Here is an 11,522-nt window from a genome sequence, read left to right on the forward strand (position 1 = left end):
AACGAATAGTGGGATTGACCATCATATTATAACACCCCTACGGCTGATAGGGCGAGCATGTTTGGTGTGACGGGTAAAATAATAATTATTATTACAAGGCGTAATATGACAGAGAAAGTAAATATAAAAATTAATGTAAATAAACTAATTACGTAATGTAAAACTTATCTAATATTAACTTGAACAGCATGTAAAACCAATGGTGATTAACACACTAAAGTTGTTTACTGTCACCCTAAACAACATTCCAAGGAATCAAAATGCAGACTTAAAAGTTGTTAAGAAGTTGTGATACCTTGTAAAACGTTTAAACCCATAATCTTTAGCAAGAATATTGTTGAATTTTCCAAAGATTTGAATAAATTTTGTGCTTCATATTCGCAGTGAGAAAACTCAATTATGAAAAATACCAATGAGATTACAAGCTCTATATACGCAATATTGTAATGATGAACAAGTTCCATTGTATCTCATAAACTGAGAGTAGGAAACATTGTGATATAACTTCTTTGGAACATTCGCATTTGGGGATGTAAACTTTATAAATTCAAAATTGAAGATGCCCGTTGTAACAAATTTATTGTCATGTATTTATTTTTAATAGGAACGTTGTTTAAATTAAATTTATATTTAAAAATAGGCGTAACTTATAGGTGAGATATATATTTCGTATAATGAATTTGTAATTATTTTAATTACAACGTTTGTTTCGATTGAGTTTATATGTAGAAACGTGCCTAGCTTACAGTGTTAGTTACGTATGGCGAAACTCCTGCCAATTCTCCAAGGTTGTAGAATATTCGTGAACACAAGAATCGACAATATATCCACTTACATAACCGGCTAAATATAAAGTATTGTAGTCCGATCTTTCGAGAAATACATTTCTCGCAGATATAAAAAGACCAAGGCCAAAGAGGAGCACAGATAAGTGTGCTAGGAACCTGTTATAACCGTGTATGCTATAAACCATGATTTTGCTATCAACCGGGAAATATACGACATTTGACCAGGAACAGTTATAAATTTCGAACGTCAGTGAACTCTCATCGGACGTTAGTATCTTTCTGAAAGTATTACTGAATTATTATCGGACATTAGTGGCTTTATGAAAATATTATCTTACTTCGACTGTCCAACAATTCAGTGTCTGACAAAGTTAGCTAGCTTCTCGGCAATCGTACGTACATCGACTTCAAGTTAACTCGCTGGATATCAAGGAGACTCTGAACTAGGAAGAAGAATTTAGGTTATTTGTAAGTTAGTGAAATTTTTGTTTATGAAACTTTGTAATAATTAACCGTAATAGTTGCTATTGTAAATTATATTGTTGTATATATATATTAAAACATATTTGTGTCAAAAGCAAAAACGGTGTGAATCAATCTTGTTGGCAAATAGCGTAAATTAAATAAAATATCGGCATATTTCTAGACACTAAATCCAGGGTACAATTCAACTGTACAATTCAATTTAAATTATTTAACTGGGCTTCGGATTGTAACATAATAAATTGGGGGTTCGTGTCCGAGATCTGAATCATAGATAAAATTCGGTCTAAATTATAATTTAAATCATAATTGAATTTATATTTATCGGTGCCAACAAGATTTGATCATGTTGAATTATCAATATTTTCTTGTATCACCCTCCCTAGAACAACTAGAAAAATATAACAAAAATGAATTACTCGAAATTGCCAAAGTTTTAGAACTAGAACTTAATAGGTCAATGAGAAAACAATGAACTAAAAAAGTATATTATCGAAATACCAGTCGATGATGATTTGTTGCCTGATGATGCATTAGGGGAATACTCTAATGTCCCTAATAGCCAATCGGGGTTGAGTGATAAAAATATATTATAGATTCAGCTAAAACCCAAACAAATCGAGCTCGAACAAACTCGTATTGAAGCCGAGAAAAAACAAACTCGTATTGAAGCCGAGAAAAAACAAACTCGTATTGAAGCCGAGAAAGAACAAACTCGTATTAAAGCCGAGAACGAACGACCTCATATTGAGGCCGAAAAAGAAATTAGACTGAACACTGATCGACCAAAGCAAAATGACAACTTTGAACTTAATGGATATGTTGAAGTACCACCTTTCAATTACAATAAAGTAGATAAATATTTCCAACATTTTAAGAAGGTTGTCCAAATCATGGAATGGCCCAACGAAAAATGGTCATTATTAATGCCTTAAGTGTCTTAAATGTTAAGCACAAGAAGCTTACGCCGCTCTCTCTTTAGAATATTGTATGAATTATGATAAGGTTAAAGCAGCTATTCTCAAAGCGTATTATTTATATGGATAATTATATGACTTACTCGAATGTACACCATAGTCTGCGAAAACTGAAATGTATTTATTTATGATGTTTTCTATTTTTTCAATGTGTTTATAAACTGCATTACCTGAAGGTTTTAACGTATTCAAATTAAACCCAATTTCTTTACATAAAGATATAATATAAAACTTTTTACACAGAAAACAAAATTGTTAGCTATTATATCCACGGGAGATGACATATCTACTATTTAAACAATTTGAGTGATCAATAACCTTTTTTTTCTAATGACACGTTAGTTGTTCCTAATAGTGAATTTCTTTGATTATGATATGCGTTTAATGATTATGTTTTTACTATATTTATCCATTTTCTAAATAGGATTACTTTTAAATTCTAGATTATATTTTCAAACAAAACAGTGAACCAGCAAGTTTACGTGAAAAAAAAATCATTTAAAAAACACATGTCTTAAAAAATAATTAATGATTTATAAGTTGATGATTTTAAGTACCTCATTTTTTTGATCTGTTCAATTCTAAATAACATTTGTGTGGTATTATAATATCAGAATGATAAAAAAATCTCAAACAATAACAAAAAGAATAACATCAAATTATCTCACATCAAGCAGTTGTGACAAGCCACTAACGTCATTACTTCAATACTTTTTGGAATGTACAAGCAAATATTTCTAAGCACGTTTGAACTTTTCGTATGCTGGAAAATTTCATAAATCTCACAACAAACATCATTTAACAAGAGGAAATCCTCAATAGCTGCGGCACTTGAAATTTTTTTAGGCAGGATTAGAGTGACGGAGCTATGAGCTAAAAATTTAAAATATTCTATTTTTTATTTGGCACAACGTTTCATAAGTCTCATCGCAAAGCTAAGCCATATGACAGCAGTGGTACTAAATATGGAATTTACGGATGTTGTCTGTTTAATTCAAACATATATGATTACTTGAATTTGCAAAATAGAAAAGACAATGTTTCGAAACTCTCTCAGATTTCAGACATTAAATCTCGCCTTGTCCACAGTTTATATTAGAAGATAATGTATCAGAAAACATTACAGTTTCCAAACACTAAATCTCGCCTTGTCAACAATTTATATTTTACAAAATTGTGTCACCCAACTTTCAACGAATTTCACATTGATCAAACGTAGACCTCTGTAACTGCTCATATTTCTGTAGTTGCCCCAACCAACGATCTGATAAGTCTTGGCACATAGACTAAGCGCTAAATCAGCCTCGTCTTTTCAGGTATTTATATTTTACGAAATGAATTAAGCCAGTCGACTTCTCTGCTAATCTTATGGTGTCTAAATACCCCAACAAAAACGTTGCTAAATGTTTATACCTTTTGTAGTTGTGCCATCTGACGTTTCGAGGAAGCTTATATTGTTCAAGCACTAAATATTGCCTTGCCTGATGTTTATATTTTTGGAATTGGACCAACTGACGTTGAAACAAATCTCACAATGTTGAAACGCGAATTGGTCATCACGCTAAAACGGAATACAATTTTAAAATTTAGTTTTAGACTGTCTTGTACTTAAACTATCAAATAAAATGATATAAGCAATTGCTTACAACTCATTACAAATTTGGTTTTAAAAAAATCGATAAAAATACATATATGTTGATTTTTTACAGTCGAGTTCTTACGTTTTTTGTCATGTTGGTCTGATAAGTAATTTGTTGGGTTAAGTACTGGTGGGCCTTATGTATCAGTGCTTTCTGTACCCTTGAAATTTCTGCGTAGTCAGCGGCTATAGAATACATTACTTTTTATGGGAATTTTAAATTCTTTTTTTTCTTCATGTAAATCTGCCTACCTTCATTTTAATTGATAACCGCACAGATCAGAACACTTTATTCCAAGATGAAATAATCGTTGTCTTTCACTAATAGTTCAATCATATGAAAAGTTACACGATTAATTATTTCGACTTCTTATATGTTTAATATATATATATATATATTTATAGGTTAATTAGGAATTACTAAACAAGTTTTTTAAACTTCCGGAAAGTGTTATGTAGACAGACTGACACAGTTCTTCCGCGAAATTCCTAAAAGTTCGGACGTTTCCTTTAAATACAATGATTCATTGCATGTTTCATGTTCTACCTGCTTCGTCCGAAACACATACATGGACTGTGATGTATATTTTGGAACGATTATCCAACTGGATAGGTTAGAATCTTCGAAAACGTGATTGGTTGGCCATGGACGACGACGTTAAGCACGCCGTCAAATAAAATACTACTCGAGCCAGGTGTTTGAGAACGATTGTTGCTGCAACTGAGCGTTGGGTTTCAGGCTTTGAGAAGCGGAACTGCGGACGGAAGACCCTCACCGAAGAGAGGCAGTTGTTTCCATAGTCCAGTGTAAAACTGAACGTGATTAGTATTGTTGCCACAAACTGTAAAACTAGTACAATGTTATTTCGTTTACCCAAAGTAATATGTCCAGCTGCGTCTCTGGATCTTCGTTTTTTAGTGTTCAGTATGCTGTTCATAATAGGTAAGTTTAGTGTTTGATTTCGGTTATCGAAAACTTCATTGATGGTTTAGGTTATATAAATTGTAAGTAATTAATACTCTATACCGTTACACAACAGACTCAGTGAAATGAGTATTCCATACAACTGTTTCGCTTCGATATTCTGCATTAATGTTAATCGCTATAATGTTTAAAATAAATTTGAACATTATTAGTAATTTTTAAACTTATGAAGGTTATTTTGCATTGTTATAGTAGGATATATTAGTGAGTTTATCAGTTGTAAATATCGTTAATATCGAATATATAAAACTAACCAATCTGTACAGTCTAATCTTTCTGGATTTTATTTATCGTGTATAATAACCTGTAACATAATGCAATTCTAGTTAGTTTGTTACGCCCCCAGTGGGTCAGCGGCATATAACGTTAAAAACCAGGTTTCGATATCCGCGGTGGGTACAGCACAGATAGCCAATTGTATTGTTTTGTGTTAGCAACAACAGTAACAACAACAAAAAAAAGCTTGTTAAATAGTTAACTTCAGTCAATTGCAATAATTTATATTATAAGTTAGTTCACTTACTTTTTGATATGAAGACATTAATAATTAAAACTATTTGTTTTAATGCTATTCTAAAATAAGTTATTAAAAGGAGATGCATAGTTTTCACAAAATGAAGATGAAACTTGTACTTGAAGATAGTCTTTAAGTTGTTAAAACTGTACACGTTAGATTATAAAACTCATTCATATATCTTCAGTGCTTCATTTTTAAGTATAGCAACATTGCATTTCTTTTATTAATATATGAAAAAGTGTATCTATCTATAACTAACTATAAAGGCTACAGCTTTGAATGAAATATCGCTAGAAAAAAACAATTTTCGTATACATTGGTCTTCCAAGTAAAATTTCAAACTGTTTTCTGATTTGGTCGTAATATTGGTTTCAAGTCGCTTTATTATAGGTTTAGTGCTTACGTTCGCAAATGTATAAAATTTCTAACTTATGGAAGTGAGTGCTGAGTTGTAAAAGTATTAACAATATCGTCACCTGCAAGAACTTCGCTAGTATACTTCCTGTTAGCTGTAACCCGAAAACTGGATTTAGTAGCAGCATGTAATAGTTAATTTCAATACTAAATTTGAAATAATATTATATTGCTGTCATGACGTAACTTGTAACTGAAAGTTTTTATTCCAACCGACGTTTCGTTTTTGCGGCCTCTTCAGTGCTAGTACATATAACTGTTTGATGTTTACAATAAAAAAACAACAATAATTTGAACACACATTGAATAAGAATAGTTTCTATTAAAACACTTAGAAAAGCAGAATATACTATGGGTTTCTGAACAATAACATTGTAAACACTACTAGAAAATACGGCTATTTTCTTGATAATATCACTGACGTAATGAAAGATGTTGGTGGATTTTTAACAATAAATTTAAACAGGACTAAAATAAATGTATTTTTTATCAACAATACTAGAAACTATTGTTTGTTTTTAACAATAACACTTTAGACAATACTGCGAAACGTAAAAATGATAATAATGAAACACTGCGAAGTCTGAAACAACGGAAAATGAAATATCTTTCGGGGTGTAAAAAGAATATCAATTGGCAATAGCATAGGTCGTTTATTTCTGGCATTAATGACACAGCAGTCGAGGAGTGCTGAGAAACCATTAGCACCGTACAAGTCTTAAATCATACAAATCTTTCTCAGATGTGTTTAAGTTGTTCAGCTTTATTGATCACGTTTGTGTTATTAACTTATTTTCCAACTTCTGCGCATCATGATTGTTGTTGTTCTCAGTTTTAATTTTCAACTGTCGAGAAACTGTTTCCCACAAATGTTTTAAAACTATTGAAACCAAAAACGTTTGTTAGCCAGCTTGAAGACATTGATTTCATTGAAAATAGCCACGTGTAGCTTTGCGCGAAATTCAAAAACAAACAAAAACAAAAACAACAGCATGAAGAAACTTATAAAACTATGTGTTCATATATTTGAGATTTATTTCTTTAGGAAGACTATTTTTAACATGTTCGTGTCGTTTTATAAAGTTTTCTGTTGTCTTACTAATTTGATTTTATGATGACATCTTGGGTCTCAAATTGAGTAAACATCTACAACCACATATTTTAACAGAAGTTTTATTAGTTTGATGTTCAAGATACATTTCATTTTATTTTAGTTCAAAGCTGCGGTTACCCTGGGTCATCTGCTCATTCCAGTGTCAAATTTACCACTGAGGTAGTTGATTCTGGTACGGAGGCTATCTACAGTTGTGACCGAGGATTCGAGCTTCTAGGACCTTCTCGAAAAGTCTGTGAAGAAAACAGTACTTGGACACCCTTAGGCATACCCTTCTGTGGTAAGTAGTGTATCCTTTCACAAACACACTTACGGAAAAACACCGAAGGTGTGAGATCGCTAGGAACACCCCTGTTAATGACCTTTGACACAAACTAGTTTAAAGCTAGACGACCTAGAATTCCTTATGACAAGGAAGTAAGCAACACGTCCAGAGTAGATTTCCTCTTGAACGGGCAGTTACGCGTGACGCATAATACAATACGCCATTTCATACAAAGATCCTGGAATAGCATTTAGTTCCAAATTAATTAATATCTACCATTCTGATGATCAATATTACAAACAAGCTTCATTATTGTAAACTATGAGAGTTAGTAGACACGAGTTATTCAAAAATTCTAACTTCAGTAAGATGATTCGGTTTTAAAGCTTATTCCCATATTGTGCATGAATAAAATCTTCTGGTAAGGAGGATTCAAAATCCTCTGGAGACGCGACCGATAATGGAAGTTTACTTTAATTTTAATTTTATCAAGGCTGCGTCTAAATTTAAGTTTTTCAGTGATGGTTCACAACTAAGTTTTACCAAAGACCACTGTATCTTAGCTCTGAGTTCTTGAACTTCAGATTCTGCATTTAAATGACTAAATGTTCACTTCTTGTGTTGGTTGAAATTTGAAGCACACGGAGTGATGAGAGTGGCAAAAGCTGGAAACTTGTAAAACTTAATGACAGACACTCCCCAGTGGCTCAGCGGTAAGTTTGAAGGCTTATAACGCTGAAAACTGGGTTTAAATACTCGTGGTGAGCACAGCACAGATAGCTCATTGTGTAGTTTTGTGCTTAATAACAAACAAAGCAAAATAATTTCAGGCGCATATTGTTTCGATGAACTGGATAGATCGTAACATACTAATATCAATGGCTTTCACTCGATTGAAGTGCCTCTACTCTATTGCTAATATTCTAGAGTAATTTTTTTTAAACACCGAGAGCTGGCGGGCCGTTGGGAACCAATAGGCTTAAGATTTTGATAAAAATCGCATATGTTGTACATGTTTTTTTTTTCTTTTCACATTCCTCTAAAACTGGTCATTTTAGATCTCAAATCAGAGGAGTATATAAATAAAATTTCAGATCTATCTTTTGTCTCCCACAAGTCACTGCCCAACAGGTTTTTCGTCACGATACCAGAAACTTATTAGTTGGGCAGGGCACCTGCAGCTTACATGACTTTTATCACCAGTGTTAGGACTACTATGAATATACCATGGTAACTCGTAAAACTATTCATTGACTACACATGCTGATTACAAATAAAATATATTTTTTTCACAAAGTCGTAGCTTGTAAACATGGCAATTATCTATCGCAAAAGATAAATAATAATAATAATAAGTTTGATGATTCTGCACCACACAGAAAGTAAAAACATATAATAACTCCATCTTTACGTCAGTGTTATTTGTTTCGGGAAAGTAACGCCAAACCGTACTACGTTTTGTTTGGTTTTTATTTTTCGATGTAAAGCTTTAACGATAAGCAAAATTGTAACCTTTTAAAATATATATGTCTAGAAATTAGAATAAAATAAATACGATTTTTTTAATAATGCGTTGGCATGGTGACTCCTGAAATTTTACTGACAATTTTGCGTGGATCTGTTTTTATGGCTATATAGTGTGAGGGCAGTGAAATTTCTGGTGTTTAAAATGCGCCTGATATCACTTGGTCCCCGTATGCCCTAGCAAAGTCAATGACCTCGAAAGAACGCTGCCTGTTTTCTTCGACGACCATGGCATTCATCTTGGCGCCCTCTATTTACCAGGTAGAAATCCGGCTCTATGAAGTCTAGAGTAAGATGAGAGAAGTAGATGACTTAATATACTTATTTGGCCGTGACACTGAAATAACTGATAGATTTAGTGCAATGATGAAAAATTTCCTGTTCAAGTCCTTTTCGGTGCCCTGTGATTTTAATATTAGTCACAAGTTGTACTGTGACGTGATATGCCATTATGTTCAAATTGGTGCAAAAAATTAACATTCACTCACTTGTAATGCACCTATTCTGGCCTTTTTTGTTTTGTTTTGTTCTCTTATACGTGACGCGTTTTTGTTCCTTTATCTCATCCAATAAATAATGATTTCTTGTGAGTCAGTTAACCAAGGCAAATGCCTTTTTAAATGATGGGGTATTTCCTAAAATCCCCCCCCCCCCCACACACACACAAAATTATGTGAATATTTTTCTTATAAAATCTGAAACAAGTAAGGTTTTGATGGTAAGAAACTTGCGATCAAAAGAAACGTTTGCTTATCTTTCCAACAAAACAACACTAAAAGTGTACAACAAACTCTTTTTGACGTAATATCTTTTATCTTATTATCGTGACATGTCCTGATTCTTTCAGCAGTTTATGTGCTATCAAAGAAAAGAGTTATGTAAGATATATTTAATAGAACTTGTTAAATGATTATTTGTGACATACTTTGGTTGGTCTGGTAACTTATACAGCATGAAAAATAATATACGAAATATTTTATCTGATTAATTGTATTCGTTGGTAAAAGAGTAGCCCAAGAGTTGGCGGTGGGTGGTGATGACTAGCTGCCTTCCCTCTAGTCTTACACTGCTAAATTAGGGACGGCTAGCGCAGATAGCCCTCGTGTAGCTTTGCGCGAAATTCAAAACAAACAAAAGTGGGATTGACCGTCACATTATAACGCCCCCACGGCTGAAAGGGCGAGCATGTTTGGTGGGACGGAGATGCGAACCCGCGACCCGCAGATTGCGAGTCGAGCGTCTTAACCACCTGGCCATGCCGGGCCTTATCTGATTAATTATAGCATTTTATGGTTGGTTCAAGAGCTTTTACGTTACTAAGGTACCATATATGTATGATATTTTAAATTATTATTCGCAGCATATCTTAGTTAATAAAGTAGATTGTACACTATTAATGGGGGTACTATATAAGTTACAAAAGAAGAACCATGGGGTCCATATTCCGGGTGTAAAACTTGACGTTTTGGTGCTACGTATGTAAATGACAGGCTGGTTTAGGAAAGGCTGTGTTATAGGTTTTGACAATAACACCTCTATACGGAAAAGGCTCAAGGTGAAACGCTTAAATTATTGGTGGAAAATTCACCCTTGCATCCCTATACGGTTCAGCCCTATAAGTCATGTATGATATTTTATCTAATCATCCGTAGCATAGTCTGGTTAGTTCATTAAACTGTGCTGTATCAATGAGAAAACGTATGTAATATGATATATTATATGATTATTCGTGGCATATTCTAGTTGTTTTATAGACTGTGCGTTATCAGTGAGAGTAATAGATCAGATATAACTAACTAGGCAAGTTTAAATAAAATCTGTATATTATCATGGGAGTATATAACAGAGCGAGGAGGTTAGTTTATTTGTCCGCCTTTCCAGATACGGGAAGTTTGGCCTGAGTTTTTCTTAGGTCAGCATAGTAGCCGTGTCTCGATTGTGTACCACTGTCTTACTGCTTTAAAGTCAAGACGTTAGAAAACCCACGTGGTGGAACTGATAACATCGGCGTTCTTCTGTGGAAAGTAGGGCACATTACTTGCTCGTGAGCTCTTGTGTGATGACCCTGACTTTCGCTCAGTCTTGTTACACTTCGTATCCTGCTGCCTAGGCCTCACCGCATTACTGATATATTCACGGTCAATAACGCTCATAGTGAAATTTTGTACTAAGGCCTATGTAATTATTACTGATAAACAACTACTGTCAAACAGAAGACATTTATTCTGGTTGGTTTGTCTCTGTACTCTGTAATTTGAACATTACTTGAACTATTTTGTTTAATCTTAGTAGAACGATATTGCTATAACATTTATTAAAAAAACAACTTTTTTCTAGATATTGTTACGTCTCTGGTCGTCAGTTAATTTTCCGTAAAGAATTCTTTCCGAAGAAACTTTAGCAATACAAGTCCTTTCTTAAATAAAACTGGTTTATTCTTTCTGAATACAACTTTGCAATACACTTAATTTCTACAGTCGCGCTATAACAAACACTATAATTCACAAGGAACGTCTCACGTGCTCAACTCAACTGTTAATTACACATTGTTGCCGTCACTTTTTGGCGGCTTATATGTACAAGACTACCGCATATCTAGTAGCCTCTCGAGACTTCAGGAAGGGACGTGAACGTTCGAGAATATGACGCGTTACTAGCGTCACGTGACCCCCGCTATTGTAACACTGCCCCTTCCTTAGTATTGTTCGTCCCGAACAATAGCCACTTACATTAAACCAATAAACAATTAACAATAACTTAATTAAATGTACAGAATTTACAAACACAAAATTAAAATTCAACAAAGTCTCTTCATT

At 33.5% G+C, this 11,522-nt stretch overlaps 1 protein-coding gene across 1 annotated transcript in view; it reads left to right on the forward strand.

Annotated features, from left to right (window-relative positions):
- The first annotated feature begins 4,761 nt into the window (after positions 1 to 4,761).
- LOC106468127 overlaps positions 4,762 to 11,522 on the forward strand; it is a 36,445-nt gene continuing 29,684 nt past the window's right edge. The window contains exons 1-2 of the mRNA XM_022396433.1: positions 4,762 to 4,830; positions 7,018 to 7,197. Of these exons, the coding sequence (XP_022252141.1) occupies positions 4,815 to 4,830; positions 7,018 to 7,197 (196 nt within the window). The 5' untranslated portion in view covers positions 4,762 to 4,814. The remainder of the gene's footprint in view (positions 4,831 to 7,017; positions 7,198 to 11,522) is intronic.

Source organism: Limulus polyphemus, unplaced genomic scaffold, assembly GCF_000517525.1.
Source record: "Limulus polyphemus unplaced genomic scaffold, Limulus_polyphemus-2.1.2 Scaffold2882, whole genome shotgun sequence".
Taxonomy (NCBI): Eukaryota; Metazoa; Arthropoda; class Merostomata; order Xiphosura; family Limulidae; genus Limulus; species Limulus polyphemus.